The sequence below is a fragment of the Camelus dromedarius genome, chromosome 12, assembly GCF_036321535.1.
Source record: "Camelus dromedarius isolate mCamDro1 chromosome 12, mCamDro1.pat, whole genome shotgun sequence".
Lineage (NCBI taxonomy): Eukaryota > Metazoa > Chordata > Mammalia > Artiodactyla > Camelidae > Camelus > Camelus dromedarius.
The window spans coordinates 51,952,877-51,971,174 of NC_087447.1; the positions used below are offsets into that span (position 1 = coordinate 51,952,877).

The window sequence follows — 18,298 nt, forward strand, 5'->3', positions numbered from 1 at the left end:
GCTATTCCAAGATATTGAATATAGTTCCCTGTGCTATACAGAAGAAGTCTGTTCTTTATCTATTTTTATATATAGTGGTTAACATTTGTAAATCTCAAACTCCCAAGTTTACCCCTCCCCACCCCCTATCCCCAGTAACCATAAGATTGTTCGCTATGTCTGCGATCTACTCACTTTTCAATCCCCTTTTTGATTTCTACTATAGACTCATCCACTCTGGATGGATTTTCACTGCTTCCCACATCCCATGTGCCCTGCCTCTTTCCCACTTTATCTGTCACAGTCCTTTCTAGGTCTTAATGTTTTGAGTTCAACTCACATTCCCGCTTCCTACTCCAGGAAGCTCTTCTGTCTTTTCTTGTGCTCAGAACTCTTGCCTTCACAAAATTTTCTGCCTAGACCACATAACTCCATATAAGGACATTGCTGTTTCAGATGTATACCTCTGATCTCCCTAGCCTACAGATTCCTTGAAAGCAGAGTTGAGTATTGATTTATTCCCTTGGGAAGGGAAAGAGTACAAAATATACTCTATAAATATGTGTCAACATTAATTTGGATGCAGGCAACAGCTTGTTAAGGAACCTATATTTCTCAGCATTTCTCATAAGCTTGAGGTTACCATGTTCTATTATCCCCTTCAAGCTAGAGAAAGGCCAGCTAGAAACAGAAAGCCATGTCAAAGTTGTTTCATTAAGCAAAGTAGCAGCATGTGTTCCTACTTTGCACAATTTCACTGCCTCTGGTCCTTAGGTCCCTGAGAGAACATTCCATTATCATTCAAGGCTGTGGAGATTCCACCCTGTCTTTTCTCTTGGATTAGAAGTATTAGCAGGGACAAGTACTAACAAATGAGGAAGTTTTTTCTAACATGTAGAAAAATACACATAACATAAAATTTACCATCTTAACCTTTTTTAAGTGTACAGTTCAGTGGCATTGACTATTCACATTGTGCTACCATCACTACCATCCATCTCAAGAACTTTTCATCTTGCAAAACTAAAACTCTGTACCCATTAAACAGTAGCTCCCTATTCTTTCCTCCTCCCAGCTCCTGGCAAGCACTTTCTGCCTCCATGAATTTGACTCCTCTAGGTACCTCATGTAAGTGGAATCACATATTTGTCCTTTTGTGACTGGCTTATTTTACTTAGCATAATGTCACAGAGGTTCATCCATGTTGCTAAAAGGAATTTCCATGTGGTTATCTGTCCCAGGAACTGAGACCAGACAGAGCACTTGTTTAAATACTCACATAATCTCTTGGAATAAAGTCCTGGCTGCCGAAGATGGCCTAGAAATAAGTCTTGAATTCTCTCTAGTTTCTGAAGACCTCCTCCTCTCCTGTCCTTCTCCCCTCTTAGCTTTACTGAGATATAATTGACATAGAGCACTGTGTAAGTTTAAGGTGTACAACATGTCGATTTGATACATTCATATACTGCAATACGATTACCACTGTAGCGTTAGCAAACGCCTCCATTCACATCATATAATTAGCTTTTTTTTTTTTTGTAGTGAGGACATTTAAGATCTACTCTCTTAGCAAATTTCAAGTGTAAAATACAGTGTTAACTATAACCATAATGCTGTGCATTAGATCTACAGAAGTCATTCATCTTCTAACTGGGAGTTTACACCCTCTGACTAACATATCTTCAATCTCCCTGCCCCGCAGCCTCTGGTAACCACCTTTCTACTCTTTATTTCTACAAGTTTGGCTTCCCTTAGGTTCCACACAAGTGATATCATACAATATTTTTCTTTCTCTGACTTATTTCACTAAGCATAATGCCCTCAAGGTCCATTCATATTGTAGCAAGCAGCAGGATTTCCTTCTCTGTCATAGCTGAATAATATTTCATTGCATATATATACCATCTCTTTATCTATTTATTCATTGATGGACATGTGGGTTGTTTCCTTATCTTAGCTATTGTGAATAATGCTTCAACAAACACTGGGGTGCAGATACCTCTTCAATATTCTATTTTCACTTTCTTTGGATACATACTCAGAAGTGGAATTGCTGGATCATATAATAGCTCTATTTTTAGTTTTTTGAGGAATCTCCTTACTGTTGTCCATAGTGGCTGCATCAGTTTGCATTCTGACCAACGGTGCACAAGGGTTCCCTTTTCTCCACATCCTCGCCAATATTTGTTATCTTGTCTTTTTGACATGGCCATTCTAACAGGTGTGAAGTGATATCTTTTTGTGGTTTTGATTTGCATCTCCCCATTGACTACTGATGTTGAGCAACTTTTCATGTACTGTTGACTCTTAGTATCTCTCCCCTGTTCTTACTAGCCCACATGTTCTCTCTTGCCTACCTCTCCAGTCTCAGAGCCCACTACTTCCATGATCCCGCTGATAGTTTAGCAACACCAAACTGTTTCTAGTGTCCCTGCACACACCATGCAGGTTCTTGACATCTGGCCTCCACTGTCACTGGTCTCTCTCACTCTCCTCTTGGCTTACTTCTAGTTAGGGCCACCTCTTCAGGAAGCCTTTTCTTTTTCTTCGTTGTAGTCCCAGAAGTTGAGTGCTTGGCACAGAATGGATGTTGATAACTTACTGAACTAAATTATATTTGATACATTCACATTCTCTGTTGAGAAGACAAGTTTAAAGAAAACTTCAAGGTTAATGGGATTATAGGTAATTTTTATTTATACTTCAGTATTGTTCCAATTTTCTCATGGTATGCTGACTTTTCAAATTGACCTTTTACAAAAATTTAAGAATAATCTGATAGAATAAAGGCTTGAGGAATCAGTCTACCAGATTTGAAGATTTATCAAAAAGCTAGAGTTACCAAGAATATGTTGTATTTCAGGGGGATAGACACATGGAATAACAGATCAGTACAGAGAACCCAGAAACAGACCCACACAAATATGCCCAAATGACTTATGACAATGGTGCAAACATAATTCAATAAAGGCAACATGGCCTTGTCAACAAACAGTGCTGAAGCAATCAGACATCCATTGCCAGATAAATAATAATAAAAATGAATTAAAAATCTCAATCTAAGTCTCACACCTTATATAAAAATTAAAACAGATCATGGATGTAAGTAAAAATATATAAAATCATTAAATATTTAGGGGGAAACGGAGAAAATCTCTGCAACTGGGCTAGGCAAAGAATTCTTATACTTGTACATCCTATAAAATGGAAAATTGATAAAATGGACTTCATTAAAAAAAAAAACTTTTGCTTTGTGACTCTGCTAAGTAGATGAAAAGACAAGCTTCAGTCTGGGAGAAAATATTTGCCAACCACATATTTGACAAGATCTGGTATACATAAAACTCTCAAAACTCATCAGTAAAAAAAAAAAAAAAAAAAAATCTAAATAAAAAATTTACAAAAACTTGAAGAGAGACATTTGACCAAAGAGAATATACACATGACAAATAATAATATGAAAAGATGTTCAACATCACTGGCCATAGGAAGATGTAAATTAAGACCAACAGGTGAACTTTTAAACTAATGAACATAATTAAACATCCATACCATGGACTATTACTCAGCAGTAAAAAAAAAAAAAAAAAAAAAAAAAGAATGAACTAGTGATACATGTAACAACTTGGATGAATCTCCAGAGAATTATGCTGAATGAAAAAGCCAATCCCCAAAAGTTTGTACTTTATGAATCTATTTATATAACACTCTTGAAATAACAACACATAAAAATGGAGAATAGATTAGTGATTGTCATGGTTTAAGGATGTGGTGGGTGTGAGATGGTAGAGCACAAGGCTATAAAAGGGCGACATAAGGGATCATGTGCTAATGGAAATGTTCTCTATCTTGACTGTATCACTGTTAATATCTTGATTACCACATTGTACTATAGTTTTGCAAGACGTTACCATTAGGAGAAACTGGATAAAGAGTATATGGGTTCTCTCTACCATTTTTACAACTAAATTGCTTCTGCAATTACCTCAAAATAAAAAGTTTAATTTTTAGAAAAAGCTTAGGCTTTGGGACAGAACTAGGTAACGCTGGGCAAGCCACTTCCCTTCTCTAAGGGCTAAAAGGATTAAATTAAGAGATCAATGGTCTAAGCATAGTGCCTGGCACAGGATAAGTGCTCAAGAGACAGCTATTAAAATGGTAAGAGTCATGGCAGTGGGGATGGAGAAGTATATAAAAAATATACTTAGATGATAGCACTAATACATTGGTGAAAGATCAGATGTGGGATAGTACATGGCGGGGAGTCAAGGATGACTTCCAAGTTTCTCACTTGAGAAAGTGGGTGTTCAGTGGCACCATTTATTGCACAGATGTGGGATGGAAAAGAGAGGAATAAATAAGAGTTTAATTTTGGGTGTGGTGACCTTATGTTGCCTGGGAAACATTAAAGAAGGAATGCCCAATTAACAACTATATTTGCAAGTCTGGCGTCCAGAACACACCTCTGGGATGGAAATTTAACTTGATGATGACCAGCATGCAAATGATAACTGAAGTCAGGAGAATGAATGGGATCTCCAAGGTGGAGAAAAGAGACCACAGCCACTGTATCTATAAAGGATCCTCAATCTTTAAGGACTGGATAGAAGGTCAGCCTAGCAAAGGGGCCAAAAAGGGAGAAAAACCAGTGAAATGGTATCACTCAAGACTAGAGGAATGTGCTTCAAGAAGGAGCAAGTGGTCCACTGTAATCAGGCAGTGAAGAAATAAAATAAGGAGTGAAAAATACACCTCTGAATTTAGTGACCTGGGTGTCACTGGTGCCTTTCTGAGGCAGAGGAAGAATGTCACCTGCCCTATCAGTAAACAAAGGATGCTGTGGCCATCAAGCCATCAGCCACTGCTGCTGTCCCTCCACACTGCCCTCCCCCCTCGCCCCTCCCTGACTATGTACCCTGAGGGTATTCAGAATGGAGAAAAACAGGATACTGGCCAAAGATACTTAAGGTGCAAATCAAAGGAAAGATTCCAATGAGCACAGCTCTTGTATCCTCCCATACATAGAAAAGTCAGGTTAAATTCATTAACTTGAGATGTCTGGCTTTCTTTCATTAACAGTAATCTTTTGACATTCTGACTACCTGGTTTTTGTTGCAAAAACTCCTATATATCCTGGCTCCTCCCTTACATCTCCAGAGCAGACCCTCAGTGCCATCTCAGAGGCTATCTTTCAGGCTTAAGCCCTCAGAAAGTCTGCTGAATAAAACACAATTCTCAACTTTTAGGTTGTAGGCTTTTTTTCTTTTCTTTTTCTTTTCCTTCAGTCGACACTGGGAATAACTTTGGTGAAATGACAAAGTAGGTTTCAGATTGGAGCCCACTGAGAAGCAAGCAGGAGAAATGGAGAAGAGTACAAGCAACTATTAACAAGTTTAGCCCTAAAGAAAAGGAGAAAGCACAGTGAGAAGGAAAGGGTGTGATACTGAGGGAGAATTTTATTAAAAAGGAAGCATGTTTAAATGTTAATGAAAACAAACAGGTACAGGGAAGAACCTGAAGATTCACGACAGAAAGAGTAAGAATGATCTGAATGGGCAGGAGAAAATATGTTCCACAGTCCACGGAGCAGTGTCAGCCCAGTTAGAAAGGGCACCTCATCTACTCTAAGAAGACAGAAAAAAGAAAGGAACCATGCAGATACAGGTAAATTTGGAAATCTGGTCACAGCATGTGACCTAATAGATTTAATTTTCTTTGTGAAGGGGAAGGTAAGGTCATACACTAAGATTGAAGGGATGGCTTAACTTTTATTCCCAGTATCTAATCCAGTGCTTGGGACACAGGTATTTAATAAATAAGCTTATTCTAAAAATAAAAGAAAAACAAACAGCTTCCTTAATTCGGTTGTTCTTTAGAATTGATACACAACTTTCTTCAAATTAGCCACTAGGGGGCGTTGCTGCTGCCACTCTTTCCCCTTAAATCTTTTAACCCACTGAAATTAATAGAAAATTACAGGGCACTGTATGTCACAAAATATGTTCTTCCTCAAGAAAACCTGGCTTCAGCTTTATATACATGTATAGGTGCGTGTTCTCACATATGCATGTGCATGAACACACTCATATACATGCATATTGTGGTATGATGGGAGGGCTGTTCCTTCTGCCAGCCAACCACTGCAATCATACCATGATGCCCCAGAGGTAATACCATTTTCCAGAGGTCATTTTTTGTAATTCCTCCAAGGTACACGGTAAATACTGAACAGACCTTTTACACTTTCTTACAATTAATAAATTAGAAAAGCCATTGATGAAAAAAATCCCCAAAGATAATCCCTAGTTACATTTGCCATCGCTTCTTTCAAGTTGTTTTTCTACCCCTACACCTACCTCCTCCCCACATTAAATAAGGTTAAAAAAATTAATATTAACTACTTGTAATTTATTTCATAAACTCCTTTCCCCCTTATTTCAGATGTTTGATACGTTCTTATAATGAAGATTTATTGATCTATAATACCACATGGCTATTATAGATACCAGAAGAAGCAGCAATTTGGGGGTGTGTGTTTAGCAATGGAGCTAGGAAATACTTGTTTCCTAATTTGGTTCTAACAAACTTGGGCTAATGAACAGAGTTCTAACTTAAAACAGGAATTCTCAAAACCCCCAAAGAAAAGACAATGCAAAGTAAGACTGTTCCCCAAGAGTTTAGGGTTACACAAATCAGCTCAGTTTCAATTTAGGGAACTGAACTTCCACAGTGGGGGAGACTTCCAGTCATACCAACGGAACACATCACACCCTGGACTAAGAAAAGCTGTTACTAGTTTGGTCTTATGGGCTGGAGCTGATGGAGGGAGATGGGAAACAGCTGAGGTCATCTTATAACTGTAGGGTGTCAAGCACTTCAAATGGGGGGAAAAGGTGCTTGACCCCAAAGCCTCTAAACTTGGTTGGGAACAAAAATATCCATGAAATGGATCATAAAGAGAGTCTGAATGATACAGTTGAAGTAGTCATCAGTCAAATGTAGCTACAGTGTCAAACTGTTTGCAAATGTTTCAAAAATAAAGTTTCAAGGTTGCTTAGAGTAGTGTTCTAATTTGACAATTAACAGTCACATTTTTACTGGATACTTTATTCCACTAGCTGGTATAGTATTACACTTTTATTGATAGTTTTCAGAAGCTCTTTGTTGTCAGAGGCTTTTGTTTTTTTGCTTTATATTTGTAAAAACATGAACAGCAAATTAATCTTCCTTAACCTAACACAAAAATTCACCTTCCCTAATGAACAGACACAACCCACAAGAGGCGAAAACTTTTTTCCTCAGTAATTCTAATTCATCGGCTACATGGAGATCCCTGAAAAAATGAGCTTTAAAACTGAAATGAACACTTCATTGTCTTATCTCTACTATATTTAAAATCTACGTCCACTAACAAAAGTCATGTGCTAAATCCTTATGTTTCCCCTCACCCCCAGCAAATGATCTAAATAAGAGCCTACTTTCATTTACATACAGTTACACTCTGCAACAACAACACTTCCTTTGAAAAACAGAATGTCACTTCCTCAATCCAGAGGCCAGAAGTCCCTTGGTTCTGATCTGGGGAGCCAAGACAGGAAACTCTGGTAAGCTTTTGCCTCTCCCCCCATGGACAGCCACTAGTGCAGCTGACAGAGGGCAGGGTCTATTCAGAGCTCCCTTGATGCACTGCAGCTGGAAGGCAACAGCTCACTTCCATGCTGTGGGAATGATCCCAAAGACTCCAGCACCACGAGTCAGTTTAACAAGGGCATTTCACAGGAAGGGAAGAGGAAAGGATGGGAGACCCAGACATGTTTTAGCGACATTACTTCCATTTGCAAATTTATGTGACTAGCCTAGAGCTGATTTCAGCCAAATCTCAGTAATTGCTATCGTCTTGTACTTTGACCCCACCAAGCAAGGCATCTTCTGGTGGACAGAAAAGAAAGCCAGACCTCCTCACCGTTCAGACCAGGCTGTACCACCTTCCCCATGCTGTTGCTAGCTTCTCACTTAGAAGGGGGAGGCTGTCACAGCAATTTCGGTAAACACTGTCGGTTAGCACCACCTGGCAACTGAGAACCTTGATCTCTCCCGACCCCAGACACCAAGGACTACACAACACAAAACCGGGCCAGTTATAGCAGACCAAACTGCAGTGTCACCATCGTGGGGTGGGGTGAGGGGGATGCATGTGAGAGACATACAGAATAAAGGGAAAGAAGGGGGACAAACAAGTGAGTCACTTAATACAAGGGCTGCACATGCCGCTGACGCTGCCCATGATGCAGAGGCTGTGGACTGGAAGGAAGCGGGCGGCCACCGGGAAAGGCGGGCAGCGAAAGGGAAGGGGTAAAGGGTATGAGGCGCCTCGCCCTCTGTGGGGGGCTGGCCTGCACAACCCCACAAGCCTACGCCCCCCTTTCCCTCCCACTCGCCCAACCCCACGGGCTGAAGCCGCTCGGGGTTACTACGGCCCCCCAGCCCCAGGAATCAACTCTTTTCGGTCTCCAAAAACAATACAAACTTCAATACTGGATTTAGTTCACAGGGAGGCTGGCTAGGGAGGCGCCGCCGCCGCGACCGCCTCACGGAGAAGCAGCCGCAGCCTCTACCTGCCCGCCCGCCCCGCCCCTCGGCGGCGCACCTGTGACAGGTGTGCAGGTGCCCCACACAGCCCCAAGCCGTGGGGTGCGCCGGCCGCGCCTCGCCCCCCGGAGGCCTCCGGGCCCGCCCTCCCCGTCGGCGCGTTCCTCCCGGAGCCCCCAGCTCCTCCGCAGGCCGCGGGGCGCCCCCCGCCCGCACCCCTGGCGGCCGCACCCGCTCGCCGCCCGCACTCACATAGCGCCTCAACTTCTTCTCCGGGGGCGATTTCCTGAGCCAGCCGGTGCACACCACGTCGCCGCCGCCGCTCATGCTGCCGGCCGCTTGGAGTCCGCCGCGGGGTCGGCGGACAAGGGCGCGGGCGGGGGCCGCTGGGTCAGCCGGCCAGCCGTACGCAGCTCGAGGGGGAGGGGAGGGGCCGGGACGGCCGGCCGCCGCGGGACGAGGACGAGGCGGCGCGGCGCGGGCCCGGCTGCCTCGCGCGCGCCCGCTCTCCCCGCGCGTGCCCGTGGCCGCGCGCTCTCCCACCCCAGGCGCGGTGAGGGCGCCTAGGCAGGAAGGGCGGCGCGCGCTCGCCACGCCCACAGCCCGCCGCGCCCCCGGGCGGGCCGCCTTCAAAGACGCAAACACCGCCTCGCGCCTTTGGACCCGAGAGGCCCGAGGTTCACGAGGACTCTCGCGGCCGGCCGTGCCCCCGGGTCTTGCTTTTTTCCCAAAGCCTCCAGCAGCAAGCGTGGGTCGGGGGGGGGACGACCGCGCCCCTGGTGGGAGTGGGGGTGGGGTGGTGGGAAGGCACTACGCGCCCTTGATCCCAAAATCGATTTTTCACAGAGGGTCGTCAGGAAGGGACCCGATGGCTGTTCTCGTTTCCTATCCATTTCCCCGAGTTTCAGGTTTCAGCAGGTCTGGTTCTGGCTGAAATTAGTGATCCGCTTCCCAGTAAGAGTTTCATTAACTCTCTCACCCCCTTGGCGAGAGGAGAGAAAACGGACTACTGCGTGCTGAGCGTTTACAGTCCTTGCTTATACGACTCTCTTCACAAATCTACAAATTGGGCGGGCAGTATTATTCCCATTTTACAGATAGCCCAAGGCCCCGAAACGTGTGCAATGCAATCAAGTTTCTAATTCTGGGGGTGGGGTTGGAGTGGGGGTTGGTCCTGCTCAATCTTCCATTTAAAGTGAGAGAATTGCTGCATATCAATTCAGGGTCCTCTCATTACCAAGATATAAAGTCCAGCTGGCTCTTACACTGCCTCTGGGAAAAACAATTTAGAAGAAAATTCTTACGATTTGCACTATCAAGGAAGCAAAAATGAGCTAATGGACTATTTCATAGTGAACTGGAAGGCAAGGTGGTGTAGAATAAGAAATTGGGGTCAAAGTTCCCCAGAGCTCCAACTCACTGACACAAGTTTTGAGAACTATCTGGGGCTCCTATGATATAGATACCTCTCTCACTGCGTTGTGGTGAGGTTTAACTGAGACAAAGCAATGTGGAAGCACACACCTGACAAATCCAGCACCTCAGGGGTAGGGTAGAGGCAAATAAGAAGGAAAAAAAAAAAAAAGCAAAACCAGAAGACTTTGGTAAGGGCTCTTTTCAACTCACAACGTACCTTTATAAGCAGCATGAAAAGGTAGGTCCTCCCCACAACTTCTTTTAAAAGTGGATAGTAACCCATTATATCAATAGGGAACCGCTCCCATCAGATGAGGAGAACCAGCAGCATCTTGCACTCCCCATACAACTTTAGACTAAGACTATTTTGTTTATTTCCCCGTCTCTGTGCCGCAAAGCTAGTTGTTTCACACAGTTGGACATCCTTCTGATTTTACAGATCTTGGCTGGCTTGGGGAAAGCTCAGCCACTTCAGTCAGTTTGTAAAAGCTAATCCTTTGCTATATGCTTAGCTCTTTAAGCACCCTGAGGGGTTGAGATCAGCAACCTTGGACCCAGTATTTCCCTGACTTTCTTCACTATCCAATGTGCTGTAAAATCAGAACCAGAATATAGCTGAAACCAGAGCCACTGAGTCTTCCAATTTAGGGATCCTTAAGCCACATAAAAGGGCCACCACCAGAATTATGGCCGTTTTAACCTCTGGCTTTAAGTACCTTAAAACCCTGTGAGACAAATATCAAAATAAAGCCTGCCAAATCAATCAGGAGGCAGACTCCCAACCAAACTAAAGCATCCTCTGACTTCATTCACGTCTGAGTCATGGTGCCAAGTCCCAGGGACTGCAGAGTCTGAGAAATCTGCATGGTTTGTGATGCAAGTCAGCCATACACAGGCCCTAGCTCCCTAGAAGAGTAGTCTTCTATTATGTATCTCTCAATAGTTACATGATCTAAGACTGACTGGGAGAGTGTTCAGCAAGGTTGGGGGTTGGGCTGCAGTCTGCAAGAAACTCTTTAGGATCTTACTGTTTAGCAAAAGACACCGCCTTCCATGTTGTTATTTATAATTACATGTGAAAACAGAAGTTTGATGTTTTGAGGCCAATGACAGGAGGGGCCTTGAAATACAACACAAGAGGATCAGCTTCAGAAATGTTCTCTGAACATACCCCTCCTTTCCCAAAGGTTAGAGGAAGGGGGTCATCTTGGTGCTCTCCCCGCCCCGACCTATTTCATTACTAACCTGCCAGCACCCAGCTCAGGCTGTACTTCGGAGGGACTGTTCCTGAGGTCCCTTGGGGCACCCCGGTGCGGCTCAGTCTTCTGAGCCTGAGGTATGTTCCAGGCCTGGAAACGGCCTTCAGACGAAACATACCTTACTGGGTCTTTACTAAGTCCTCTCCACTCCCTTCTCTCTCTCTTTTTTAATGCTCACTGGGGTTCACTGTGAAGAGATGGAAAACAAATCGATTTATTTACATGAAGATAGGCGCCATCTATCGGAACTAGTTGGGACGACAGCCCCCACAAACCCTGTGAGGACAAGTATCACTAGTCTATAATTAAAGGCAATTTTGATTAAAGACCACCGGTATTTCCTGGGGGAATTAATGACCGGCTACAAAAAGCGCTTTGGGCCATTAATTCTATATTCTCGTTAAGTCCCCAGGAAATGATCCATCTTATGAGGGTTTCTCTGGGGGTGCATTGCAGAGATTAGAGAAAGCATAGGCACCACATTTTGCTCCCGCCCCTCCCCCCACAAAGCCTGCGTTCTAAAGGGTGCGCTGTGGCTTTGAGTGTCGTCAGCGACAGCCTGCATCCGTGCCTGTCTGGGAGCTGAGGGTTTGTGGCCGGCGGCAGGTGCATGGCTGGTGGAACGCTCCCAGAAGCGAGTTGGAAGGGCTGGAAGGAGAGCTGTCCTCAACGGCACACCAGGCTGGGTGATTAATACCGCCCACGCCACGCCTGACGTCAGTGATCAGACTGGAGGTGGGGATGGATGTTTGTGTCCTAGCCCTTCTGCCTTTTCTCCCTTTCAATTTAGTTGACAGGTTAATTTCAGAGCTGAGTGCTGCTTGCCAAAGTCAGTATGACCAGCTGGGCCACCTCAGCTGGTGACTTTCAGGACACTTCTCTCAGGCATGTTCAGCTGTGTACCTCTTTAACCCCTGGTTGCTTTGAGCCCACTTGGTTTCATCAAATTACTCCAACTTACTCAAATCAACTTTGGCATCTGGTTGGGACTAAGATCTGGAAGTGGGCTGGGGTGTGGTTGAAGACCTAATTGGGTTTCCTCCCTGTCTGTGGCTTCTAAGTCTGAGAATTGCTTGACATTAAACCCAGTAAGAGACATTTTGCAAATAAACTTTCTTAAAGAGAAAAGTTTCAGCAAGTTGCTTCCCAGTTTCTCAGAAAGAGAACCTGTGCTAAAGGCTTTGGGGCAGTTAGGCTCTTGGGACATACCTGCTGACAGTGGCGGAGGTGGTGACATCATGGTATTCACAGATCATGCTGCAACATCAGTGATCATACACTGCCAAGAACAAAGACTGTCAAGATCCCTGGGCAAGTGCCCTAGTACTCCAAACTTTACTTTGCAAGATGACCTCTTACTTCCTTCAGAGAGAACTCTTACCTTGAATTAAGTCTTGAACATGGGTCAAGACTTTCCCTAAAATTCACCATCCTCAATCCCCAGCACAGTTGTTCTTTCCTTAGATTCACACTGCACCTATATAAATCGGGTTAACATATCGTACTGCAAATATTTGTTTCCTTGTCTGTGAGTTCCTTGAGGGCAGGACTTTGTTGCCCTCATTTCTGTATCCCCAGAGTCTCCCCTCATGGTGCCAGGCTCAAAATAGATGCTCAGTAAATTTTTGCTGTGAAAATTAAGGGACCAAATCTTAAAGGATGACAAGTGGGAGCTGTGAACCCCTGGAGCATCCAGAACTCTTTGATCATCCACACCAGAGATTAGTATCTGTGAAGGTACCTTTAATTATTTATTGGTGGGAGGTGATTAGGTTTATTTAGTATTTATTTATTTTTAGAGGAGGGAGTGGGGATTGAACCTAGGACCTCAAGCATGCCAAGCATGCGCTCTACCACTTGAGCTATACCCTCCCCACCCTGTGAAGGTACCTTTAGACAGCTGAAGCAGCTGGAGGTAATTCTATGAAGTTTCACTTGTTAATCCTTGGTTTGCAAACCCTGAGATTCACCAGATGCCCTCCTCTCTGGGACTAAGAGTTAAAATCATTTATGGTTTATCAGATACCTGGCTTCTTTTTGACAATCCTCCAGGACTCTTATCACTTGACCCCTTGTACCAACACACAACACTAGGAAGGCTACAGGAATCACGTTCCCTGACTCAAAATAGGTTTCATACAACAGCTGACCAAGAAATACTATGTCTTTTGCATGAGATGCATGCATAGTGACAGTGCAGATTCGCTAGTCTTTTGTTTTGCTGGGGATCCAAAGGCCACAGAAGATTATCTTATCTAACTCTCTAATTCTACCAGTTACTCAAGATAACTGTCTGACCCATACAGCCAGTGATGTGCTGTTAAATTTAAAACCTGGCTTGCTGGTGGTGGTGGTAGTAACCTTGACTTGTAGTATGTGACAATTTTTGTGGGGCAAATACTAAAACCCTCACTAAGCCTCCCCATCGACCAATTCAAGTTATCAACTTCATGCCTTTGAACACAGAGTTAAGAAATGCATAAGAATGCACCTTTAGTATTTCCATCATAAAGATACAATAGACATAATGCCAAGAGCAGAGATAAGAGTAAAATGTACTAGAATATTTAGTAACTGATGAGTTATTTATTCTTTGTTTTTTAATATATTTAAAGTTTATGTAACTCAAGTTTTTAATTAAGGTATCTAAAACAGTCACCCTTTTAGAGTGTACAATTCAGTGGCTTTTAGAATATTCATAGAGTTGTGCAACTATCATTGCTATCTAATTTCAAAACATTTTCACTGCCCCAAAAAGAAACTCCATATCCAACAGCAGTCACTCATTTCCCCAACCCCATACATCCTGGCAACCAATATGTTACTTTCTGTCTCTATGGATTTGCCAGTTCTGGATATTGCATATATTCAGAATCATATACTCTGAGGCCTTTTGTGTCTGACGTTTCACTTTGTATAATGTTTTCAGGGTTCATCCATGTTGTGGCATGTATCTGTCAGTTCTTCTTCACTCCTTTTTATGGCTGAGTAATGTTCCATTATATCCACGTACCATATTTTATTTATCCATTTAGCAGTTGATGGGCAATTTAGTTATTTCCACTTTTTGACTCTTATGAATAATATTGCTGTGAACATTCACATTAAAGTTTTTGTGTGAACCTGTTTTTGTACTCTTGGATATATACCTAGGAGTCGAACTGCTGGATCATACTGTGACTCGGTAACTTTTTACAAAACTCTTAACTGTTTCCCACAGTGGTTACACCATTTTATATTCCCACCAGCAAAGTATGAAGATTCAATCTGTCTACATCTTCTCCAATACCTGTTATTTTCCACTTTTAAATAATTTAATTTTAACGTTTGGTTTTTTTTTTAGGCAATCAGCTTGCAAAATTTTCCACAAGTTGAACTGTTGTCAAGGGCTGGTATGAGCCAGCCCAGCACACCACTGCACACAGCCCTCCTCAGAAAATCCCACCATCCTTCTCTGTAGTCAGCTCCACTTCTTTCTGCTGACAAGGGCAATACTCAACAGAGTTGGATCTCCTGCTTACATCCTGCCTATAGAAAACCGAAACAGAAGGCCTCAGGGTTTTGTTTTTTTTTTTCTCTTCTGGAATTCAGAAGATTTTTGATTCTGGATAATCAGAAGGTTTTCAGCTCCTACCAAGCACTCTGGGCAGAACAGTGTGTTTTCTCCTCCATTTGTGTTGAGAAACAAAAATAAAACCCAAAATGTATCTTCCTGACACCCAGATGTATCTTCTGGATGAGCTCTCAAGCAGTTGCTTCAACAGGGCCAACAGCTGTGGTCTGTTTCAACATAATTTGATGTAATCAGGGTTAATTTTGATGATGCGGTAACTCTGAAGGCTGTTTTTAAACTGGATTACTGTTGGGTCAACAATCATGTGGCATTACATTTAGTGGCTGAAACAAAAGCCAGAATTAAAACAGTTTTCCCCCACCCCTCTTCTAAATGACAGCCCTGCTAGGATTAGAAGTTATGAAGCACATTTAACACAATTAGCTAAAAAAAGAAAGTAGCTGCAGTTAAATTACATGCAAACTTCTCCAAGGTCCAGAGTGTCCACTGAGAAAAAAGCTGGAAACTTATTTGTTGTTGTTGTTTTCTTTTCCTAGAGTGGTTAGAAATACGTTGGCAGCAGTCATTATAACTTAATATTTGGAACAATTTCTGAAGAGCAGAATCTTTTATCTTACTTTGAGAGATCTGGCCATTACAGTTGCTGGCGAGCCCAACAGCAGGGTCTGGGCTGCTCTAGGCACACACACTTTCTCATTCGGTCTCTCCCAGTTTTCAGTTTTGGCTAGCTTTGAAACACAGCTAAGGCCTGTGACAAAAGTTCTGGAAAGCAGAATCTTCAAAAATAGATGTCTTGGGAAGCTGCCAAATGCACTGGGTTCTTCAAAACCTCTTTAATCCAATTCTGTAGTTCAAAAAAGGTCTGATGTGTGTCCAATCTTCTCTGTAAATAAGTCTCCATTCATTTGTTTTCTGTTTTTGTGACTTAGGATAAGAAGGAACTTGAAAAGCAAAGAAGTCAACACTCTCTTCTCCTGTTGCATCTTATTTATTAGGAATTCCTCATCTAAATAATTTCCTGATCAACAAATATCCTGGGATAACATGCAGGTGTGACAAAAAGGTAATGAGACTTAAAAAGTAATGAGAATTCTTTCTATAAACTTCAGATCGTGTACGGCTTCTTTCAGTTGCAAAAGCAGATACCCATTTTAAATTTGCTTAAGCCCCAACATGGAATTTATTGATTAAAAAAAAAAAGAAGTATATCCCATGCAACCCAAGAAAAAGTTGAATAATGTGTCCTTAGGAAGAGTAGCAACCAAGGATTAAATGCAGCAAGCACTAGCAGCCAATCTGCGTGTGTTTGTCTCTCTCACAGGACATACGGGTTTTCATCTCCGAGCATTTTCCTTCATTGCTTTCTCTCTACAGACTTTTTCTGTCTCTTGAGGTACATGTTTGCCCTACAGCTCCAAAGTTTACATGTCCCTGGTCTAAGCAACCAGTCCAGATTTCCTAGTGTTCTCAACTCCAATTTTTCTAAGAGAAAATGAGACTGGTCCATTTGCGGGTCAGGTGTCCACCCCTAGTCCTATCAGCAAGGGAAGCTCACGTCCTCAGTATGTCTGCTGCGGGTCCACTGGCTAGGAGAGCGGGTGGGGAATTCTCAGAGGAAGGATGGATCTGATAACTAAGCAGATACTTTGAAAGGTGTTTAACAGAGACATGAACCCAACCTTACTTCTTTCAGGACATACCCAATATCTATCATTTGAAATTTAGAAAACTTAGGAAGGCATATATTTCTATTCAAGTACAAAATACATTTATATTCAAATATACATTACTTAGGAATGGTTATTTCTGTACCTGTTACTCAATTTTCAATAAAGATTTTTCTAAGAACCGATTACCCAAAGTTCAGCATTGGAATACCAGGGTGAGTGAGACTGGAGTCTTAAGAAGTTCAAGGTCTTTCTGGGGAGAGAAATAGGTAAGCTGATGTCTACAGTAGTATGTGGGCAATGTTATAGTAGAGGTACGTTCAAAGGACTGTGGGAACACAGAGAAATTATCAACTAACTGTACAGGGCCAAACAGTAAGGGCTTAGGTTTTACTTGTTTTGGGGGTACCTACAGAGAGAGGCACAGAATAGTCATCAATTAACCTTTGTTGAATTAGATGATGTAAGTAGTAACTCCTTCAATTTTGAGGCAAGAAACCTGTCTGGATTTAGAGAGTAAGGCGGAGAAAACCACTAACTGAAGATCTGAGTGGCTCCAACTAAGTTCATTTTAGGATATGCTTCTGAATTTCTTCCATCAATCAAGTACATCCATTCAACAAATACTTACTGAGCATCTACTACTTGGCTAGGTACTGGTTATATAATGATGAACAGCATAGACAGGTTCTTGAGAAGTCTACCAAGTCACTTTACCCCCAAAAGCAATGGCAGAAAGTTGCCCTAGAAACTCACCTTCAGTAATAGATTATAACAACAAATTACTAGTTGAACTCAATTCACCCAATGTTCACACAACGGCTTCAGACTTGGATTTAGAAACAAAGGGCTAGTTTAAACATTCAATTCATGAAATATTTCAGACATAAAGAGAGAAAAGCTAGTTTGGGAATTTTTTTTAAGGAATATTTCCCTTTTGTCTGACAGACACATTTGCTTTTTTTTGGGAACACCAATTTTTGACACCTAATTCATTTAAGAGTTATTTAATGAGTACCCACTCAGTATATTCCAGATACTCTCCAAGGCACTTAAGACACAAAGACAAACGTCCTCTCCTGTTCTCATGGACCTCATGTTCTAGCAGAGAAGACAATGACAGCACAAGACAACCAGTATTTGCATATGGTTCCCAAGGAGCATAATGGAGGAAGAATGGAAGCCACGGGCCAACCCTTGGTATCATGAGGTGCAACTGATGTAAACACGTGAAAATGTAGACATCCCAGCTGCATCCTGGAGTGTCGCCACCCTTGAAATAAAGACTCATGGCCTCAGACAGTGTGATTAGAGTTGTTAGTATTTTGATTCTGGGTGACTAAGAGGCGACAGGTGTATAGCCCGAGAAAGCCACCCAAGACCACTAACAGGCACGTGGAGACAAGCGGTGCTGAGTCAGGGTGCAGGGTGCACTCCAGCTCGATGGGCAGGCCAGGACTCTGTTGAGGGCTGCTAACCTACTGGGAAAAGTTAATCAAGAGTGAAATGTCAGAATAAAGACACAAAAGTTTCCACATAGGATATTTCTGTGGCTATGATCAAAGAACAGTTCATTCCTATGTTTTCTGAGACACATTAACCAGATATAAGAGCCTTCTAGCACAAGTTAGTAAACTAGATGTAAATTGTTTCTTTTTTTTTTTTAAATCAAGTTGACACATCTGGTGGAGGGGAGGCTGCAGAAAGGAAAGGGAAGCACCTGGATGTTGCTCTTTTTCATGCATAGGAGGAATCAGAGTGGGAGAGAAACACACATAGAGAAAAAGCACGGGAAAGGTGGTGGAAGAGAAAGG

The 18,298-nt window shown here is 42.7% G+C and overlaps 1 protein-coding gene and 1 long non-coding RNA gene across 4 annotated transcripts in view; one reads left to right on the plus strand and one right to left on the minus strand.

The window, feature by feature from the left end:
* Window positions 1-9,028, minus strand: part of GAB2 (GRB2 associated binding protein 2) — a 149,990-nt gene extending 140,962 nt beyond the window's left edge. The window contains exon 1 of one of the 2 annotated variants that reach the window (XM_031460431.2): window positions 8,821-9,028. In XM_031460431.2, the coding sequence (XP_031316291.2) occupies window positions 8,821-8,895 (75 nt within the window). In that variant the 5' untranslated portion in view covers window positions 8,896-9,028. Of the gene's footprint in view, window positions 1-7,942; window positions 8,401-8,820 lie in introns of those variants that run through there. The other variant, XM_064492751.1, reaches the window with a different exon arrangement.
* Window positions 7,472-17,784, plus strand: LOC135322677 (uncharacterized). Of its 2 annotated transcripts, none has more exons than XR_010383430.1 (3): window positions 7,472-7,583; window positions 15,747-15,880; window positions 17,511-17,784. It is a non-coding gene; the product is annotated as an uncharacterized LOC135322677 (long non-coding RNA). The 2 variants fall into 2 exon arrangements; XR_010383431.1 differs by lacking the exon at window positions 7,472-7,583 and adding an exon at window positions 11,799-11,978.
* The last annotated feature ends 514 nt before the right edge of the window (window positions 17,785-18,298 follow it).